The 22,329-nt window shown below is 43.1% G+C and overlaps 1 protein-coding gene across 4 annotated transcripts; it reads right to left on the reverse strand.

Moving 5' to 3' along the window:
- Nucleotides 1-2,829: 2,829 nt before the first annotated feature.
- C1GALT1 (core 1 synthase, glycoprotein-N-acetylgalactosamine 3-beta-galactosyltransferase 1) lies at nucleotides 2,830-18,397 on the reverse strand. 4 transcript variants are annotated; one of them, XM_074984704.1, is made up of 5 exons: nucleotides 18,228-18,397; nucleotides 13,266-13,505; nucleotides 8,408-9,075; nucleotides 7,403-7,515; nucleotides 2,830-5,712 (listed from the first exon to the last, which is right to left on the reverse strand). In XM_074984704.1, exons 2-5 carry the CDS (start codon nucleotides 13,486-13,488, stop codon nucleotides 5,634-5,636), a joined length of 1,083 nt encoding a protein of 360 aa, XP_074840805.1. In that variant the 5' UTR covers nucleotides 13,489-13,505; nucleotides 18,228-18,397; the 3' UTR covers nucleotides 2,830-5,633. The 4 variants fall into 4 exon arrangements, with proteins under 4 accessions (XP_074840805.1, XP_074840804.1, XP_074840803.1 ...); XM_074984703.1 differs by having other exon boundaries at nucleotides 2,830-7,515; nucleotides 18,157-18,393; XM_074984702.1 differs by having other exon boundaries at nucleotides 2,830-7,515; nucleotides 17,687-18,393.
- Between the last annotated feature and the right edge of the window lie 3,932 nt (nucleotides 18,398-22,329).

The following is a 22,329-nucleotide window of genomic DNA, read 5'->3' on the forward strand; positions in this document are numbered from 1 at the left end:
TGCAAAGGACTAAACAGCCCTGGATGGTATTCTTGGACAAACGTGCTCCCCATCCCATGAAAGCAACATTCATGGTGATAATTACCAAAGGGTGTGTGTGAATGTAACATCTGTGCAAATGTTCATTTGTTTGGTGCACCATGTAAGTGAATAGGCTTTTGACTATGCTGGGCAGTGCCAGAGGTTTGTGGCTGAAATGTTTGAGAGAAGCTTACAGTCCTAATCCACATTTGTAGACACCTCACACGAAGTCTGGCATATTTTACAACAAACCTGGAGACCAACATGTGCCCTAGCAGTTGTAAGTAGGGTCTGGCAGAGAGAAATTTGTTGGTAGTTGTTTACCACTGTAAATGAGGTTTGTGAGGGCAGTCATGTCAATGCCATTGCATAATCGGCCTATTCAACTGCAAAGTCCAACTGTTTAGCTGGAATTAGGGTGGATTTCTGAAAGCTGATTTGTAACCCTAGTCTTGTGAAGAGGGTTGTTGGGATATGAAGAGCATCAACTGTAGCCTGGTGGGCTGAAGCTTCCAGGAAGCAGTCAATTTTGATGATCTGTGTTATCACACCCTCCATGCAGAGATGTTATGCAATGAGGGCAAGGACTTCAGAGAATACTCAGGGAACTGTGGACAATCTGAATGGGAGCACTCTGTAGTGGCAGAGAAAGCTCCCAAGTGAAAATTGAAGGAAACTTCTGTGCCCTGGATGAATAGTGATGTGGAAATAGGCATCTCGTAGACTGAGAGCTGAAAGACTCTCCCTTCTCCAATGCTAAGATGCCTTCCATATGACGATGGATGTGGTGATGGAGCTGCCTGCCACATCAGCAGAGTGTGTAACGAATCCTTCTGTTGTTAGCTTTATATTGGGCTTTTCTTATATCTGTTGGAAGATGTTCAATAAAAGTAATCATTTTTGCAAAAGTATTGTTTGCATACTTTAGTTATGCAAAATAGTTTGCCAAGCAAAACTGGAGAGCTGCTGAGGAACAGGCCTTACTGCCAGAGGTCTAGGTGTGTTTCCAGTCTTTGTCATAAGGGGTAGTCCTAGCCAGATGATGCTTTCCTCTTTGATTAACCCCCTCCATCACCAGTGAATTGAGAGATTGAGAGAGAGAGAGAGTGTGTGTGTGAGTGGGGTGTTGAACAAAATTTCAGCTCCTTTAGCTGAGACATAATACTTCTTAGCTAATCTTCTGCAAGGAGGTGGAGATGTAGTTGGCGTCTGCCAGATGATTTTTACTGGCAGTGCAATCTTGGAACCAAAAGATGCAGACAGAATACATCATCTTGTTCTGTTTCTTAGCAGCTCCGCCAGGGAAATGCCTTGGGAGTGAGACACATTTAAATTCTTGGAGGGATTTAAAATAGTCACTGGATATGGGAGGAGGCAGCAGCACTATGATTTTGTCAGGAGATGTACATAAGGCCCTAACAAATTCATGGCCACGAAAAATGATCATGGACAGTGAAATTCTGCCCCCCCCAAAATCCAGTCTTTTTCTGCCTTGTATCCTACACTATACTGGTTTCATGGAAGGGAACTAGCATTTCTCAAATTGGGAGTCCTGACCCAAAAGGGAGTTGTTGGGTGTGTGTGCACCATATGGTTATTTCAGGGAGATCACAATAATGGCACCATTACTTCTGTGCTGCCTGCATAGTAGTACCACCCTCCCTTCTGCACTGCTGGTAAAGGTGGCTCTGTCTTTAGAGCTGAGCTCCTGGCCAGTAGCTTCCATCCTCCAGCTGCCCAGTTCTGAAGGCAGAGCAAGTGCTAGAAGCAGCATAGAAGTAAGGGTAACAGTACCACTTTCCTCCTTCCCTCCAACAACTTTTGGGGTCAGGACCCCCTACTACCTATACCACCAAGAAATTTTAGATTTAAATAAATAAAATCATGAAATTTAGGATTTTTAAAACTACGACCATGAAATTGACCAGAATGGACTGTGAATTTGTTAGGGCCCTAAATATATGCAAAGCTTTGCTCTAACAGAACTAGGAGCCTACAGCTCCTGCACAAGCAGGGAAGAACACCCTCTCTTCTCACCCTCCTGTTTGCTTTCCTTCCCTACTCTGTGTAATGGCTTACCTAACTTTGCAGTCCTGCTCCACGAACAAATTAGGTACAGCTGTTCAACCAGACCTGCTGTTTGACCAGACTGTTCTTGCTTAGTCTGTGACAATGAAACTCCATGTAATAAAAAAAGCTCTAAGGGTTTTCTGCTGAATCTAGAAAGCTCTTAGTGAAAAGTGGTCAATTTAAACTGATCATTTTCTTAGATGAAACATGCAGATCTTTAGAATTTAAAGCACAAACTGTAGGTATTTTTATGTGAAAATATAATTACAAGAACTCAAACACGTGGAAACAAAAACACAGGACATTTCACAAAAAAAAAGGGGGTGTTATTTGCTAACATTTCTAGTCTAAGGTTGAGATAATTATATACAAACATTAGGGCTGGGTCTTATAACCTGAATCACGGAAGACAAGCACTTGCGTGCACACAATGATAATCAAGTCAACGGGACTGCAGGAACAAAGGTTTGCTTATGTGGGCCTGTTGGGGCCTAACTTCACACTCTGAAGCATACAAAACCAAGTTTTTCTATTCTGTAAAGAAAATACCCACATGTATGTTTATGCAGTGCAAAAACACAGATGAGCAACAAGAGCAAAGTGAGATGGTTTTCATTTTTCAAAATAGCCTTTCTGTATCTACTTAATTGAAAGAAATTTAAGGAAGCAGCTAAATAAGTAGAGTTGTGCCTCTATCAAGCTCACCTGTATTGAATGAGTAGATGAACACAAGCCAAGTTCATATGTGTGATCATTTTATTTCTGCAGTTCTCATTTTACATTCATTAGTAGAAAAATGGTCAAAGGCACTTCAAAAAAGTTATAGAAAAATAACTTGTTTATGTTGATCACTTTAAAACAAGTTACCACACATTGTCTACCACAACTGGAACTATTTTCTAGTCTCTTAAATTCCAGAACATTCACTGATTTTAGTGGAACAGACTGCTCAGCAGCAACATAAGTCTTCCTTCAATTATTTTTCGTAAACCAACACCTGCAGTTCATTTAGCAGAGTATTCCGAAACAAGATGAAGATCTGCTTCATCCGTTGGGGTTCACACATTTTATTTCTTGCCAGAGTCAAAGTTAATTTCCTAAGGTGACTATTCTGATCATCCTCATCGTGCTGTGTGCACCCACAAACCATGAATATCAGTGGTAGTGTGTTATCAAGACACTACCTGTCTTCCCAAGATTATCAGAGTAAACAAAAAAGTGGCCTCCAGCTGTACTGGAAGTAACCTGTTCAAATGAAGTAACTGAGACTTTCACTTATGAAAGCTTAACTGAGCTACTAACAACATATGAAAAGATTATTTCAACACTGCTTTGCTGGGTGAGGGTACACAACCACTCCCAAAAAGGTCAGGAAAAATAAATCAAAAGGGAAAAATAAAAGTTGAGCAAAAGCACAGACAAGGCACCAGTGGCCCCATGGTATTCAATCAGTTTTGAAGCAGTAGCCGCCATAGAGGCTACTACTACTGCAAATTCGCCATACTGGCTTGAACAATAAATATATTTTTAAAACAATTAGCCATATTCAACTGGCCATATGTGGCTAGCATGTTGGACGCAAATAAAAACTGCTAAACTGAATTAGGAAAAACAAAGAGAAAAGATTAAAGTTCAATTGAGTCATTCCTCTCAAAATGAATATTCAATACCAGTGCGCAAATAAGAGGTTAGAGAATATGATTATTTGAGGATATTCTCATGCTTCTGGAAATGAATGCATGTCTAATGGATTGTTCTAAAAAAACAAAGCTCCTCAAACATTAAGACTATGAAAGAACAAAACCCATATGTTTGATTCTCAATACAAACCACAGGAACTGTAAAAGAAGAAGAAGAAATTTAGAGTAGAATTAGGTGATTGGGTTGTTTCACTCACTGCATTGTAGCTACAGAAACCTATCATGTTTTTTTAAAATTAAAAACAATTAAGAGTAATAAGCACTGTAGTAGTAGGCATCCTTCAGTCTGCATAGACTATGGATCGCGCCCTTTATAGTTTCAATTGAGGACTTCATTTACAGCATCTACTGTGACTATGAAGACCCACACGAGAGCGACAGTCCTTGCTGCATCTCTTGCAGATGTGGTGGGTGTCTGGCAAGTCCTTAGTGTGCTTTCTATGCGCTCGCTTCTCCTCTGCTAGTTGTCTGATCCTCATCTTGCCCTTCTGAAGGCCCTTGTGTAACCCCTGCCTCCATCTGCTGTGGTCATCTGCTAGCTCTTCCCAGTTGTCCAGCTCAATGTCTACCTCTCTGAGGTCTCTCTTGCAGACATCTTTGTAGTGCAACTGGGGGCGTCTGGGAGGTCTTTTGCCAGAGGCTAGCTCACCATACAGGATGTCTTTTGGAATCCTTCCATCATTCATCCTGTGGACGTGGCCAAGCCAGTGGAGTCGACGCTGCCAGAGGAGGGTGTGCATGGCTGGGATTCCGGCTTGCTCGAGGATGGCGGTGTTGGTCACTCTGTCCTTCCATGATATTCCAAGGATGTGCCTGAGGCAGCGCAAGTGGAAGACGTTCAGCCTCTTTTCCTGGCGGGCATACAGGGTCCAAGTCTCGCTGCCATAAAGGAGGGTGCTGAGGATGCAGGCTCTGTAGACTTGCATTTTGGTGTGAGGGTACAGCTTGTTGTTATTCCACACTCTTTTGTTGAGTCTGGACGGAGTTGTGGCCGCTTTTCCGATCCTCCTATTTAGCTCAGTGTCCAACGACAGGGTGTCAGTGATGGTGGACCCGAGGTAAACAAACTCATGGATGACCTCTAATGTATAGTTGTCAATGCTGATTGATGGGGATTCAGCAACATCCTGACCGAGTACGTGTGTCTTCTATAGGCTGATGGTAAGCCCAAAGTCCTTGCACACTTTGGAGAACTGATCCAGCAGTTTTTGAAGCTGGTGTTCTGTGAGAGACACTACAGCAGCATTGTCTGCGAACAGCATGTCTCTGATGAGGACTTCCCACACCTTAGACTTAGCTTTCAGCCTTGCAAGATTAAACAGTTTCCCATCAGATATTGTGTGCAGCAAGATGCCCTCTGTTGAAGATCCAAAGGCATACTTCAGGAGGAGTGGGAAGAAGGTCCCGAACAATGTCGGAGCAAGCACGCACCCTTGTTTGACGCTGCTTCTGATTCTGGAAGCATCCGATAATGCGCCGTCATATTGGATGGTTCCTCTCATGTCTTCGTGGAACAACTGCACATAATGATCCAGTAACAAGATGATCCAGTCGCTCCATGAATAAGCACTGTGGAATAAGTCATTCTGTATCCCTGCACTTCAAAAGGTATGTTCTAAGAAAATCAACCAACAAAGGAACGTGATTCTTTACATCATGTCACAAGGCAGAAGAAAATAGAGAAGTCATTATGTTTGTTGGCAAATCCCGTTTAGTTTCTCCCAAAGTCAGGCATACTACTTCAGAGTCTTCCAAAATCTTCTAGTAACATCCTTGAGAACAGTAGTAACTGTTTTAATGAGGCAATTTAGACCCAGTAACATGCCTTCATCAAAATAATGGCTAAGACAACAGACAGGTTTTGGCCGAATTCACCAATGTTATGAAGATGAAAAAGAGTGATAAGGAGGCTTCTGAAAAGCTGGGGACCAAAAAGAGCTAAATGTGTCAAGCTCAGCAAAACATAAAAAACTTGTCTAATGATAGGTAGAATCATTATTCTAAGCAAAAAATTTAGTTATTAATCACTGATTGTATATTACCATATTGATAATCTTTCATAGTGTCACATTAGATAGTAAGTGGATCCTTTTCATTAATTAGGCATAGATCTGCTCCCCATAGCCACATACTGGATGAAATAAATGCACTTTTCGAAGAGCTCCTTGCATTCAGGTTGGCTTACCTGAATAACTGCATAACACACTCACAAGCATTTAAAATGCATGAAAATCTTAAACTGAAGACAGATTAAAAACTACACCGTAAGCCAGACAAAACCCTCGAAGTGAAACTACGTGTTACAGGCAAACAAACGCCTTTTTAGGGAACATTCTAAACATCATAGAAAGAGAACCTACACTTTGCTTTAAAATAGTACCTGTTTGGGTGCTAAATCATTTCAACAACAATATAAACCCCCTTCCTCCCTTCCCTCCCCAAAATCTGAAGTATAGTAATGTGTAAATTAAGTAGAAATAAATTAATAGTAATGCTGGGTCAATCACTGTATGCTAATGCATTAATGCCTTCTTGTTTGCAACAAGTGTTTATTGTATGACTCATCACAAACTTTTTTTGGATTACAGAATGAACGCAAAGGGAGGAAACTGCACTTATGAGAGGGGGTTTATTTCTGTCACATGTACATTAAAAAGCTCTTCGGTGAATGCTGTGCTCATTCAAAAAAAGCAGTAGAAGCCATGAGATAGTATGAGGTATAGAGTGGACAAGTATGCAAGTTTCCACACATCTTCAACATACTTCAAGATAAATTTAGCTATTCCTGGGCTTTTCACCAAAACAGAGGAATCCAACTAAATGGTGATTTTGTGCGACGGTATCTAGGAGGAACTTTATGCTGAGATCAAGAGTAACAAGTTCACTTCATGTGGGAAATAATTCAGATTTCTACATTTAAATAGGTAGGGTATTATTAATTAAGCCAAATAGTCTGATGTCTGTCTTTACAACAGGAGTAGTTTTGAAGACCTATTTTCCTCTTTCCAGCCTTGTTACTTCATGTCAAATTTCTCTTGCATCATCGCCATCGCAAAGTGATAGAAATAATGGGCTACAAATGTCTAACACTTGTATTTACCAAACACAATAGGAAGGGAACAAGGGCACAAAGGAAAATGACTACAAAATACTGTGTAATCATGCTGGAACTTCATCACAATCCATTTGTTTTACTATAAATTCTTCATATTTGTATTACTGTAATCAAGTAACCTCAGTAGAATTCACAGATCACGTACAAGTCTTAGGGCCTGATTCTGCAGCCCCAAATCAGGTGAAAAGCTACACAACACATTCCATCAACAAGAACTGCACAATAAAACCCTATAGTTTGTAGTCATGGAGAAAGACCCACAAATAGAACTTTCAATACATAAAAGAACTACTAGTGGCAGTTCCAGAATCCTGTCCAAACTAGGCGTAGCAGTCCATCACGCCATGCTACTTCTTTCAGTGCATTGTTCCACATCTTATTTTTGAATAGAAGTCTGATTCAGTTTCAGGAGCTTTCTGCTTTAGCTTTTTCATCATTATTCATTGCTTTGTTTTTGATTTGCTCTTCTAGACTATTAAGTGACTCAGGCTTGTACCTGTATAGGTAACCATATGGTCGGAGATGATAAATCAAGTATTCCAGCTGATACATAGTTGTGGAATCAACATAGTGGAATGAAATTGCCAGATCAGAACAACATCCAGGACCCTAAAAATGAAGTAATAAAACAAAAACTCTTAAAGAATATTTCAAAATGTGCTCAGAATGTTAAACACAATTAACTGAGTGTTAATAATACATACTTGGCTTCACTAAAACAATTCACTTTCATAAATAATTCATGTATTTCAAAGCCTACATCTGTCAGGCAAAAATAAAAAGTTCTCAGACCCAGACGTAACATTTTGCTTGATCATCATTCCCAAATGGAAATTAGCTTCTTCAGGAAGGTTTAAATGGTCTACACAGTGCTTGGTGGCAGGGGACCAGACTGCATGACCTCTCAAGGTCCCTTTCTGTTCTAGTGTTCTATCATGTTTCTATAAAATTACAGAAAAACCCTTTGTAGGGATACTCAAACTAGGATGAACCACACCTTAAATTGTTTGATGAATCACTTACTGCCTCTTGCTCATAAATGTATAACCACCCTGTTGCAACTACTGTAACAGTTTACATAAAAAGGTAACATTAGAAACAATATTTTTGTATTTTAGTTGCCTTTTAAATGTGATTTAGCTGCAAGAAACAAAAAGTGGCCAGCATCCTGCGGTAAACCAGCTCCCCATACAGCACAAGAGCTAGGTAGAAGAGACCCACTACGGTATCCAGTCCATCTTTTACAATGTAAGTACAGTAAAAATAATTTCAGATAAATAAGTTTTCACTGAACACAGGGTATTTGCTTTCAAGTTTTAATTTATAAATGGACTAGCTAATGATTTCATCCATAAGTCTGTCTCAGGCATCCACTACAAAATTTTATTTTCCGAGAACATTTTGATAATGGTCAGTTAACAGCCTAAAATCATTGTACATATTAAAAAACTTTAGAAATGTAATTCGCAATAGACATAGCCTTTCCAAAAAAAAAACTTACCTCTACTGCAGGATAATAATTATAATTCCAATACCAAAATGTTTTGGGTAGATATCCTCTGATTAAGTGATGTTCTGGCACAAAGGGATGAAAAGTTTCTTTACCATTTGTGTCCCTTGAATCTCCAGCTTCTACATTAATAGTCTCCATGCATTTTCCGAGTGCTAGATCTTCAACAGAAGAACTATGAGAACATTTGTTGGTTTTAAATGCATTAACAAATCTCCTTAGAGCTTCTTTGCTCAATACATATCCTGCTCCTCCACTCATATAACCCTGTTTCACATAAGGCTTAAACCTTCTTCCAAAGTATATAGGTTGTTCAGGACTGTATTTTGAAAGAAGCCATCTCAAGTTGTCCAGAATAACATATGTGTCATCATCTGCTTTCATAAACCAATCAGCAGCATCAAAATAATGGTCATGTACATACTGGAAGGCTTTAATAGTTTTCCAGTATAGCTGGTCCCTTCCTTCTTTGGTTTCTAGTCCCACAGTTGGAAAGTCTTTATTCTCTTCAGAGCTCATAAACAGTATTTTATTACAATGCTGGGCCCAAGTAGCCTTAACATGCTTAGCTTTTTTCTCCAGATTCTGAGGACCAGTCATAACCCAACAAAGTATTTTTACCTTCTGATACAGTTCTTCTGCAATATTTTTGTCCTCATCTACAGGGGGAAAAAAATCCAATGTATTAATATAAAATGGAAGAGTACATCATAAAAGATTCAGCTAAGCATATGAAAGAATGTTTTGCTAGTCATAACGGAAGTGTAGAGATGAATGGGAAAAAGTACAGCATATATGCAAATCAAATGAGGCTTCTGTTTTGAATAACTTTTTTTTCTGTCATATGTAATAGAAGACAGGCTACATGAAGTGTGGTAACCAACATCTGGCCTCTTATTTTCTTAGGTCAGTGAGATTCAGGAATGAAAAAATATTAAAAGTTTCCATATACTTATTTCTACTTACTTTTACAAAAGAAGTGAAAGAGAGACTATTATTTTCTCATTAAAAAACATGGTTTACAAAACCTAACATGAATTTTAAAATATTTGACTCAAACTTACTTATAAATAAATTCTCTGGTAATCTTCTGAAGCTAATGAAAATTATTTAAAGATTTGACTACATATGAAAGTTCAAGGCCAGTTAATTTTTATAGTCTAATCTTAGATAAAAAAACCATGCCCTACTAATGGTGAAAAGAAAATTAGATATTTAAATGTTTGATACTTACTGTTAAGAATTAAACTTGCATTTTAAAATAACCGTTATCAACTACTAAAAGTGGTTTTCAAGTTAAAAGCAGCCACTAAGCTATAAAAGGCCACTTTTTGCCAGAAACCAAATTAAAAATATTTATTGAATGGAAAGAAGAAACAGGTTCTGCACTACAAAAATAAAAACAGTCATTGCTGTATCTGAAATCCTTGTATTTTCTAGATTCTCCGATTAAGTTGTCACAGCAACACCAGGCATGTCAAACTCAAAGCCTACTGAAGAGAGCACAAATGAAAACGGATAGCTTTCAGAGCCACCAAAGAAAACGTTCTTCTACCAAAGTCGTAATTATTTTTGACTATAGATTATGTTTTAGATATATTTTATAATATTTTCTCAGGTCTAGTTTGAATGTAATACAATAATTTTAACTGATAATTTAACACTTAATATGAATGTTATTGTTTTATAATTTTATTAATAGTTCATGAAGTTTGACATGTAAAGGTATTTGCTCATATAATAATTTTTAATTTAAACATCAATTTAAGGTATTTTAATTGTTATATAATACGTAACTTCTTTGCCGAATAGAAAAAAGCATAGGTTAATCAAATAGAATAGGCTTGTGTGAAAATCAGACACTTTTTAAGTTTGAGATTTTTCATAAGCAATTATTTGTGTGATTGCAAAAAGTGGACATTAATTGCTATAAATATAATATACAGTTTGTGATTTTATTTGGGAATAAATAAAAACAAAATATTAAATCACATTTTTTACAATGCAGCATTAAGCAGCAAATACTACAGTAACACAGGAATAAAACAAAATAGCACTAAATTAAAACCGGCAGCATTTCAATCCCGAGCACTCTTTCAAGAGAGCTGACACAACTTTTGCGATACCAATTTTTCCATGTTTGTTTTGCTATTTTGAGACGATACTACTCTAATTACTACTGATAAAATCAAGCTCTGGCTGATGTTATGCATTTCCCTCTCCCCTTTGTACAGGGTGGGAACAGAGAAAACCCTCCCCAATAGATTCCCCTTTCCCCCCGCCACTTTCAGTGGGTCAACAAAGAAATCACAATCCAACATTTTTTTCCCTGCATAGAGGAAGCAGGGAGAGAGGCCCCTTGAGGCTTGCACTGCTCTCCCTCCATGCACTAGCTCCATGGGCCCCTTGAGGCCTGCACTGCTCCCCACCCCACCCCCACGCACTGGCCCTCAGGTCCCTTGAGGCCTGCACCATCCCCTTCTCCATGAACTGGCCCCTTGAGGCTTGCATTGCTCATCCTCCATGCACTAGACCTTAGGTCCCTCGAGGCTTGAACTGCACCCCCCCAACCATATAACTCTGCCTCATCCTCCTCCACCCCTTGCTCCACCCACCACGGCTCCTGTACCTGCAGCTGCCACAGGCAGATATCCCTCTCCACCTCAGCGTGTGTTTCAAGTTGGGCTCCACAGAGCAGTCCCATAGCCTTTCCTGGAATGCATAAGCAGCAGGGGGAAGTCGAGTGGGCAGTGCTAGGTTGTGGGAGAGAAGAGAGACTTGTCCCTCCCCTCCCCACAGAAGTACCCTGGTGCTCCTCGGCTGCAGGGGGTTTGGCCCCAGGCTGCTCCCAGGAAACAAAACCAACACAACACCTGCTCCTCTCACTGGGGGGCAGGGACAGGGGGGCACAGTAACACACGCAGGGTTCAGCTGGGAAGAGAAAACACACACATACAACTGCTTCTCACTGACTACCCCCGGCCGCTGTAACCTCTGCTGCCAGCATGGGGAAAGCCTGCGTGGCGGCAGCAAGCGGCTTTCACAGAATCATAGAATCTAGGGCTGGAAGGTACCTCAGGTGGTCCTCCAGTTCAGCCCCCTGCCAAGACCCCATGCTTCTCCATATGAGTGGCAGGGGTCCTTGGACTGTCTGTGAGTGGCCTGGCAGGCTGTATTTAGATGTTTCGCTACCATGTAGCTGGTGGGCCACAAAAAAAAAAAAGGCAGTATGTCCGCATGTGATCCCATAACAGGGTGTTTGAGATACCTGAGCTACACTTACTTAAGGTGCAGATTTTAACATTTTTAAAACTCATGTACCAATTCTGCAGCTAGACTCAAGGAGATGCACCCCAGTGCCTGCATGGGCTTGGTCTACACTACAGTTAGTTCAGCTGAATCCGGTCATTTAACTTTTCTATGCTTAAGTATTAATAGCTGAAAATAGGCATTTATCTGCCTCAGGATTTAAGCGTTTTAATGTTTATGAAGCACTCTGAAATTACGCTGAAGTTTTCAAGCAAGAATATTCAACAATTATATAATGTTATAGTACTATGTTTCAGATATTTTCCCCTGCCAAAATGTAAACAGCTTGACTCATCAGGTTTAAAGAATAGTGGGCTGCTTTTAAAGTTTCATTTTGATTCCAAAAGCTTAATCACAACTTAGAGAAGCTCCTTAATCTGCTCTTTAGTTTTATTTAAGCTATTTGGGTGCCTATGAAGTACACCCATCCCTTGCTATAGGAGCAAATTGCTTCCCAGCTTTCTGCTCGTAGCCAAAAACTCATAAAAGGGGCACTAAATTCCCATTAAAATACATGTAAAAGTCCCTGATTGGTTCCAAGTGCTCCTAATTCGGTGAAAAAGTGGCAGCAAGCAGCGCTGCTTTTGAAAGGTAAGTGAACCTTGGGAGGGGGTGGGGGGTTTGGAGAGGGTTAAAGGCTGGGGGCAGTTTGGGGCCATGAGGGGGACGGAGGGTTAGAACTTGGTGGCGGGTTGGGTCCGTGGCACAGACAAGGTTGAGGTGGGTTGGGTCTGTGGGGGGGTGGTGAAGGGATGGGGGCAGACTGCAGTGGGTTGGGGCTGCGGGGGGTCCTCAGGCTGTGGCGGGTTGGGGCTGTGGGGCTGGCGGGGGTGGGGGGGATCCTAAGGCTGCGGCGGGTTGGGGCCACGGAGCTGGCGACAGGGTCAGGCTGTGGCAGGTTGGAGCCATGAGGAGCGGGGTAAGGCTACTATTGCGGGGGAAAGTTCACTCATCTAATGAGCAAGCATAGGTATACGTGTCCCTCGTTTTAGCGAATACTTGTAACTAAAGGGATGAGTGTATTATGAGTGTGCCAAATGAACAAAAAAGTATTTGCTCCAGTTTACCACTTAAGAAGCTCCAGGAGCCAAATTCTAAACCACTACCTCCATTTCTAAGTCTGGACACAACACACAGCATGTACAATTTGAACCTCACTAGTCCAGCATCCTCAGGACCTAACAAGTGCTTCTGCTTACCCTTAAATGTCTTCTAAGAACTGAGTAAATTACAGCAAAATAACAGCACAGAACACTAATAGCCAGGACTGGTGACTGTTAAACTTTGAGGAAGCACGGGAAACTTGGCCACAGCCATGATAAATAGTCATCCATTTAACTAAAATCATGCTGGACTAATTAACATATTTCTTTGTTCATAACCAAAGTATTTATACACACACTTTTCGTCCCCCATCTCCACATCCAGAATATAAAATTAAGTAGAAACGTTTGTGTATAAATACTTGGTTCTGAAGAAAGAGAAAAGTTAACTGGAACACTATGTTCTTTCTCCTTTTACATTGTACAAACATAAATACCTTGATGCTGCCCAGTATCTGCATTGAAGTTCATTTGTCCTTCTAGCTGGTCACTTCCAGTTTCTTCCAAGTGTTCACCATGGGGATCATTGTGAAGAACATGAGGCTGGATCTCAACTTGTTTTTCCAACACTATGCTAAACAGCATGTAACACACAAAAAATCCAGTTGCTGATCCAAATGTGAAGGTTAGAAGATTCAGCAAAGATTTAGAAAAGGCCATTTCCTGAACCTAGAGTTCTGTCAAGAACGAAAGAAAAACACTAATTTGTTTTTTAAGCAAAGTAAGGAACATAAGGAGAAGAGAGAGAGATGACAAGTGACAAACTCAGTGCCTGATTCTAGAAACCTTACTCACACAGCATTCCCATTATCTAAATCATGGTTTCCCAAACCGGGCAGCACGTAAAGAAATTTGGGGGGGGGGCGTGCAATGAGGTGATCCAGCCCCCCACATCATTCCCCCCACCCGAAGAAAGAGCTGGCCTTTGCTTCCGGCTCTAAGCCCCTGCTATTTTACGTGGGTGACCCAGCACAGCTTCTATAAAAAGCAGGCGGCCAGCAAAAGACCCATGTGGAGCAAGGCGGCCCATGTGGAGCTAGCTGCCTCCTGCGAAGTTGAATGAGCGTGAGTTTGGGGGGGAAGAGGAGGATGGGATTTCGATGGGGGTCTGGGGGTGCCTGGCTCAGGTGAGGGGGATAGGGTAAGAGCAGGGGGCTGGTTGTGCCTGACTTTGTGGGAGGGAAGGAGTTCAGGCTGGTGGCTTGCGGGGCTCAGGTGGCCAGCTGGTTTGCAGGACTCACAGGGCTCGGGTGGCTGGCCTCGGTATCACAGGGCTCGGGGCTGCTCAGGATGGCAGCTGGCCCCGCCAGTGTGGGGCTCAGGTGTCCACTTTGTCATTTACAAGACAAAATCAACCCTATAGTGCATCTGCAGAAATTCACCTAGTAGATTACTGGGTGCTTATTTCTTTGCAGGATCAACTTGAATGTCTCTTTATTTATTAAAATAACTTTAAAGTCTAAAAACCCTATTGGTATATCAAAACAAAAAAGCAGTCATGTAGCACTTTAAAGACTAACAAAATTGGTATATGATATTTATATGCAAGCATAAATAAAATTCCTAAAAGCAAGCATGATAACTATTTATGAATAAATGTAATATCACCATGCAATTCCCAATAAACTAGTGTATGTCATTTAAACACAATTAATGGGAGATTAAATAGCAAAATGTCCTGGAGTAGAAATCCTTGTGTATATGTGTAAGTGTATTTTTCCCCACCTTCTTGAGATCTGTAAAGGTGTTCTGAAAAATTTCCTTACCCCGCCACCCGCCATTTCTTACAAACACAAGGTTAATGGCTTCTATTTCTCAGCTGTTCATAAATGCTATAGAAGTTCCTAGATGATCCCAATGTGCAGGCCAACTTTATAACAGCTCTTAATTCACAACCAAACCTTTAAGAAATATTTTTTGCCCCAATGTGAGTTGTAGATACAGGCTGAACTTCTCTAGTATGGTACTACTGGGACCTCCCTGATGCCAAATCTGAGAACTTTCCAAACCATGGAAGGTCTATATTGTCTAGCAGCATTACCAACACTTGCACAGCTTACTAGGCTCTAAAAAGACATCTGGGGTAAATTAGAGGTAAATAACAGCACAGAACACAGAGCCAGGACAGACAGCTGGAAACTTTATGGGACCATGGGAAATTAGGCCACAATTATGGTAAGTGGACAGCTGGCTAACTAAAATCATGTTGGATGATGGATGTTGCCAGGCATGAGAATGCTGGACTAGAAGGGTTCAACCTGCATTAAAAAACAAAAATACAAGTGATAGAAGGTGTATAGGGAACACAGAGATCAGAATGAGGAAGGGATTTCAAGGAATACCTGAAACAAGGGAAAATATGAAGGTGGCAGGCAAAGTGCACATGATGGACTACGGAAGAATGCAAGGAGCCCCAACTAGATTTGATAAGCTTAGCCTACAGAAAGATGATGTATGGAAATCCGTAGTTTTGTTAAGAAGTTAAATTTTCTATGTGACTTCACTTCAAAACAAGGCAAATTTTAAATGTGCTATAGTCTAAGCCCAAACTGTAAGGATGAACAATTCAATTGGAAGCAAATGTAGAACTCTGAACAGCAAATACATGGCATCAAGCAGTTCCCTAGCAATGGTGGTTCTGTGCCACTTCCTTTCCTTACAGTGGAGCAGCATTTAAAGTGATTGCTCTGTTGTTTATAATTACTATTTATACACAACTGACTAGAGAAGCAGAATACAAGGGGTTTCTGATCCTGCAAAACTATTGGTTATTATTTGCATTATTGTAGCATACTGTGTTTTTGACCAGAACCCCACTGTATTTGTTCTGTTTATACAGCACATAAAGATGCCGTTTTCCCAAGAGAGCTTACAATCTGAGTAGTCCCATTGACATCATTAGGTTTATTCGTGTATATAAAGTTAGACATATGTGCAACACTTGGAAGGACTATGTGAGCCATTTACTATGATCTCGTACAAGCAACCTCAATTCCTTGTATTTTGGTCAACTTGACAGAAAAACAGAGTTCTAAAAATATAAAAAGACACTAAACATTAAATTATACAGAGCTGAATTTTTTGTAAGAATGAGCAACTATATACAACAGCTTGTGATTTTTTTCATAAGGCTGCGTCTACATTGCTTTCAAAATGCTTTTCAAAAGTATGCATGAATGCTGCTTTCAAAATGCAAACTAGCTGTGTAGACAGGGTTCTTTCAAAAGGAAGCACGGCTTTTGAAATCACCTTTATTCCTAATCTTCTTTTTTTTTTTCCAGGAAGAAGGGTGTTTTCAAAAGCAAGACATCCTTTCAAAGGAATCCCCGTCTACATGGCTAATTTGCATTTCGAAAACAGCACTTTCAATGCAGCAAATGGCTGCCATTATGCAAATGGGATGCTGAATACTCACATTAGCACCTCATTAGCATTTTAGAACTGCTGTATTTACATGCCCCCTCTGAAGGGGGGGGGGGGCCTGCAGACACAGCCTAAGAGAGCTATGAGCAGCAACTATTGTAAACTAACATAAAAGACATTAGAAAAAACTAATAAAATACAGCTTGAACCTCTCTAGTCTGGCATGCTTGGGACCTGACTGGGGCTGAACAAGAGAACTTGTTGAACCACAGAATGTCAATATTGTCTAGCAGCATCACCAACACTTGTACTGCTTACTACTGGGCTCTTAAAAGACTTACACGGGTAAATTAAAGCAAAGTACAGCCCAGAACATTGAGAGGCAAGACTGATGCTGTAAACAAATTTTACAGGACCATGGGAATATGTGTCATAACCATGATAAGCAGTCATCTGGTTAATTAAAATCACATCAGATTACAGATTTTGTCAGATGAGAGAGTTCCAGATTACAGACGATCAACCTGTTTTTTTAATGTGGATGCAAACTATAACTTATTAGTCATATAGGAGTGTCACACTTTTCCGGCTTCCAGAATCAGCAACTTATAATCACTGAAAATATGTATGATGTTAGAAAAAAGATTTATTGTATGTTTGGTTTTGTTTTTCACTGGGTTCCTACCAAACTAGACAGCTACTTAATACAATCTTGAAGTTTCTTTAATAAACTGCTAGGGAAAAAAAAAAAGACAATGAAAACAAAAATATGTTAGCAATGCATAACTTGAGATGAAATAGAAAAAAGACATTCCATTAAGCTTATAACTACAATGAGGACCTCTGAGTTGGGCATCTCCTAACGGTTAATGACTAGCTGGAACATTAAATCCAACTTACTATTTAATTAATGGACCAAAGCAACTTAAAAAACAAACATTATATACACGTATAGGTTCTCTTTGATGTTATTTCTACAAAAAACCCCCACACAACTAACCCTGAGATAATTCTGCTTAAGTGTAGCATACTTTCAAATGCAAATGGTCAATATTGCCATTTGTCAATGCCAAAATAATAATGAACAGGATTTCATTTTTAAATAAAGATTAACTGAGTGTTTGTATTATCAAACATCTCATTATTTTAAAAAACTACAACACTGTATATACAGAAGCATAAAATATTAGAATTAAATTACACAAATTCCACCACGTGTGTAATCACTTTAACTCACAACATTTAGTCATCTGCAATAAGTCTCAGAGCGAATCATAGGATAATGAAAAAAGCTTTACTCAAAATCATCTGAGGATAAATTTTCTAAGAAAATGTGGGTAGCTGACAGTCATACCTGACATAAACACGAAGAATCAGAATTAAAAAAATTGAGACTTATTTTAAAACTGCTTTCAGAACTAAAAGTCTACAGAAATAAACAGCCTATAACCACCCACAATGTAACCCCACTTTTCAGAAAAGAGTCCGGCAGTACCTTGACGTGGCTCTGATCCAGAAAAGCTCATCATCTAATAAATGATAGTTAGTCTTTAAGGTGGCCCTGGGCTGCTTTTCAGTTCCACGAAGGCACAGACTAACACGCCTACCTCGCTGGGACTAATCCCCACTGGTTAGGTACATTCTGCTCCTCCATCGACCTAACTCTGGCATCTTTCTCTCGGCAGGAAATTCACCCCCATTAACGCCTCAGGCCTTTCTCTGAACCCGATCGATCCGGGAGCGACCCTGGGGGCGGGCCCGCGGCCGGGGCCTCCGCCTGTCTCTGGGACCCATTTCGCCCCCTCTCCCCACGCACAGGTGGTGAGACGGGAACGGCCTGGAGCGTGCGGGAGCGAGCGGCACCTGCTCGCTAACCCGGTCCGAGCCCCCAGCGCCCTGCCCGGCCTGCCGCCGGCTTACAAGCGCGGCCTCGGCTGGACCCAGCCTACGGCGCCCGGGCCCTACCCAGGCTCGGGCCCCGTCGGCCTCCGCCCCTGTTCTGCAGACACCGACCGCGAGGCCTGGACCCCTCTCACCGGCGCGGCTCAGCGCAGGCGGAGCCCGGCTCCCAGGCGTCTGTTAGTCGCGCGGCGAAGCAGCCCGCGGAGCCGCTATCGCCGGCACCATAGCGCCAGGCCCGGGCGGGCTGAGCTCCGCAGGCCTACGGGGCCCCGCGTACGTCACCTCTAGAAGGGCGGCCCCAGCCCGGCCGCGCTCATTGGGCGGGGAGTGGGGGGGGGGACGGGCGCGCGTGCGCCTGCTTTCTGCCGTTATTGAGCGCGGAGCGCCACTGTGGAGCCCCCGAGCGGCCGCGGGTGGCCCCGCCCCGCGTGCCTGTCGCGTGGCTGCTCGAGCGGCAGCGCGCCACGCCCCTGGGCTGCGGGAGAGCAGGGGGTCAGGGCTGAATGGCTGGGGCGTAAGCAGTCGTCACTCGTTCAGTCTGTTCGTGTCAGTGCGTTGACCTAGCGCACCTCAGCTGCCAAACCTAATGTCCTGCTGCTCTCGGATAGTGTTGCGGTGCCACAGGTCAGAGAGTACTGCCATATTCGCTGTGTTGCAGACAAGCAAGCCCTTCATCCCCTATCTGAATGTGCTGAAAATACCTCTACTCCCTCTTTAAACGTGCCTTTTATTTCCTCCTTGCTTTTGAACAGCTGAATGAGCAGACAGAATAGGTATGTACACGTCACACTGTAATTTAATCAGAAGCTAGAGCTCCTACACCTAGACCAGGTAGCTAATCTGGTTTTACCAGGACAGCTGCAATTTAATTGCAAATTTAACTCCATTAACCATGGGTTAAACAGGGACTGGGAGTGGCTCGCAGCTTACAAAGGCAGTTTCTCTGCTTTGGGTGCAAATATCTCCCCATTAGACTCTGACAAAGGCTCACATCCCCCTCTCTGAGCTGACTTGTTTTTTTGTCTTTTGATAGGTACTGTTGATAATGGGCCATTTCCACCTTGCAGAATAGACCTTGTCAGCTCTGGCCCTCCCTTTTACTGGGACCCCACTCTTTAAATGCTCCTCTGAAGCTGCTCCCCCACTCATGCATCTGATGAAGTGGGTCTTTGCCCACGAAAGCTAATGTTCCAAAATATCTGTTAGTCTATAAGGTGCCACAAGACTTCTTGTTCTCAAGACATAGTGGACAGACTTGCTGCCATGGGGTTCCCTAACTGTGGTGGGGTCACAGATGGAACACACCCCCCCATCCTGGCACCGGACCACAGTACAATAACCATCGGGGTACTTCCTTATGGTGTTGCAGGCATTGGTGGTTCACAGTGGTCATTTCACTGACATCAAAATGAGGTGATTGGAAAGGGTGCATGACACTTGAATCTTTAGGAATTCTGGTCTGTTTACAAGGCTCCAGAGTGGAGATTTCTTCCCAGACCAGAAAATAAATATTGAAGGTGTTGAAATGCCCACAGTGACTCATGGTGATGCTGCTTACCCCTTGTTTCCTTGGCTCTTGAAGCCAAACGCAGGTACCCTGGACTCCAGTAAGATCCTGTTTGCCTTCATGGCATATGAAGAATTTTTCATATGAATCATGAGTAAGGTGTCTATTAGAGAGCATCTCCCTTGTAGTCACTTTATTTATTGCATTACTTGCATTAGAAGACCATGGACCAGTGTTACGGGACTTCTGTTCTTTGTGTTAGTACAGGAAATGATAAGTTTGAATACAGTGAGGACACCACAATTTAAACACATAAGCTGTGTATACACTAGCCGCTTCCTTTCAGAAGGGGCATGGTAATGAGCGAGGTCGGAAGATGCTAATGAGGCACTCCATGAATATGCAGTGCCTCATTAGCATAATGGCAGGCGCAGTGATTCGAAAGTGCCACTTTCGAATCGCGTGCCACCTGTGTAGATGGGAGCCTTTCAAAAGGACCCCCAGTCTTCAAAAGCCCCTTCTTCCTAACACCAGATAGGCCCCCATCTACATGAGCAGCATGCAATTTGAAAGTGGCACTTTTGAATTACCACAGCTGCCGTTATGCTAATGAGGCACTGCATATTCATTGCAGCTATACTGTTCTACTGGTGTCAAGAGATGTGTATAGGGGGCTGGATCATGAAGAAGTTTAGGCACCTCTAGAAAATATGAATGTTAATCTACATGTAAACCTGTGTGTGCTTAGCAGCACCATGCCTCATCCAGGTTTTTCAATCCAGGATACGTTTCCTGTTCCATTATCGGAAATATGCTTTAGTTTCTCTATTTGTGAAATAATACTTTCTTCCTTTGTAAAAGTGCTTTGTGATACTCCGATGAAATGCACCATGTAAGATCTAGGTGTTTTAGGGGCAAATCCTGACTGTAGGGTGCGAGAAGACATTGTGATGGTCAAGAGTGCAGTCCGACTCCTCTGTGAACCCTCAGGAGAATTCCAAACAGACCAGTCTGTGCAAGGTGAAAAGCTGCAAAACAAGTAATCCTGCCAAGGCGAACAACTGCAAAACAAAGTACGACTGCCAAAACTTCAAGGCTACGCTGGCAGTAGGCCACAAAAGATAGTAAGAGTAGTGCATAAGCAATTTTAAGCAATTTTATGTAAATGAGTTCAAGCTTTATTAGTTAGTGGTAGGAGGCCCGTTACAGAGCCTCTCCCCCAAGCGAAGCTCTGACGCGTCCGGTTTTCCCCCACTGGTGACTGCGGCGTTTCCGGGGCTCCCGTCGTGGGTGTCACACGCTTTCAATAAACCAAATATAGCACTCGCCTTCCGGGTGCAGCCTCGTTTCTGGGGAACTCGAGCCTGGTTGGTTACATTTGGCACAGCGAGCAGGGTTCTCCAGGTATGATGCCTTTTTGGTCGAAAGTGGGGGAGGCAGGGAAGCCAGAGCTGGCCCTGCAGCGCATACCAGGATGGCCCTCAACGGAGTGATGGGGGCCAGTAGCGCGGATGGTGGCCTGTTGGGCAGCCCCGGCAGACTGGCCAGAGTTGCGGGAGGCGGCAGGCGTGACGCCAGTACAGGTAGAAGGGGCGTTGCGTCAGCTGCGGCTGAGCTGCTGGCCAGGGACGGAGAAAAGGGCGGTGGGAGAGGTAGCATGGCTTTTCCTAACTGCCCTCCGGGTCCTGGATGATGAGCTTCTCCGCTTGCAGAAGGTGCTGGCGCGGAAGGAGCAGGAATGTCGTGATTTGGCGGATGCACGCGCAATAGCGCAGGAGGTGGTTACCTCGCAGTCCGAAAGGACGCGAGAGTTCACCCATCATTGTGAGGTATTGACGGTGAGAGTGGTGAATCAGTGGCACGCGAAGCTAGGGAAAGAACCGGTGTTGATGGCCCAAGTGTGTGCGGTCCTTGCGCTAACCACTGGGGACCCTGAGACCTGGGATAGTAACATTTGGAGCTCTTCCTCGTCTGAGGAGGAGGAGGAGGAGGTGAACGGGGTGGCTGTGCAAACCGTCCCAAGACAGGCACGCTCCATTCGGGAGATGAGGTTAGAAGGAGGCAAATTGCGGCCTGAGGTCTGGCGGACGTTTAAGACAAGTGAGTTGCAGGAGATGGTGAAGAGTTTTAAGCAGGAGCCAGGGGAAGGCCTTTTGGCCTGGCTGATGCATGTGTGGGACAACGTGGGCAACACTGTGTTGCTGCTGCTTGAGGAACTCCGCCAGATGGGCGTGTTGTCCCAGGATTCACAGGTCCGACAGGCGTTGCAGAACTCGCAAGGCTTTACCGATGCACAGGGAAACGCCGAGGAAGCGCCGTCCCTGTACCGCTGGTTGACTGCGGCAGTGGACATGGTCTAACCCTCTCCGGGGGAACTGGAAGCACTGGTGAGGCCCTGGCGTACGATCCCAGAAGGGGTGAGTGCACTGCGGCAGCTGGGCATGGCTCGGGCTGTGGCTCTCGGGGGAGAGACGGGATCGGACGATGTAGGGGTCCACAAATCCATGAAGGCCACTCTGTTACGCCTTGCCCCCCCGAGCTGAAGGCCTCCTTTATTTCTGTGGTCATGGCGGCGGATGGGCACACAGGTGACTTGGTTGGAACGTTGATGCAATTAGAGACTGTCATAGACGCTAAAGTGGTCCACGCTACAAAAGGAAAAGGTGGTCGGGCGGGAGCACCTGGGCAGGAAAAAGGGCACGCTAGGGTGACCCGGAGAACCATGTGGA

This window comes from Carettochelys insculpta, chromosome 2 (genome assembly GCF_033958435.1).
Source record: "Carettochelys insculpta isolate YL-2023 chromosome 2, ASM3395843v1, whole genome shotgun sequence".
NCBI lineage: Eukaryota > Metazoa > Chordata > Testudines > Carettochelyidae > Carettochelys > Carettochelys insculpta.

Bases quoted from the DNA above. Each gene is read 5' to 3' on its own strand.
- C1GALT1 (XM_074984703.1), bottom strand. From the start codon at position 13,488: ATGGCCTTTTCTAAATCTTTGCTGAATCTTCTAACCTTCACATTTGGA. The intron at 9,076-13,265 runs GTATTTATGTTT...TTCCCCCTGTAG, and splicing joins AGATACTGGGCAGCATCAAG to ATGAGGACAAAAATATTGCA. The intron at 7,516-8,407 runs GTAAGTTTTTTT...CTTCATTTTTAG, and splicing joins ATTATTATCCTGCAGTAGAG to GGTCCTGGATGTTGTTCTGA.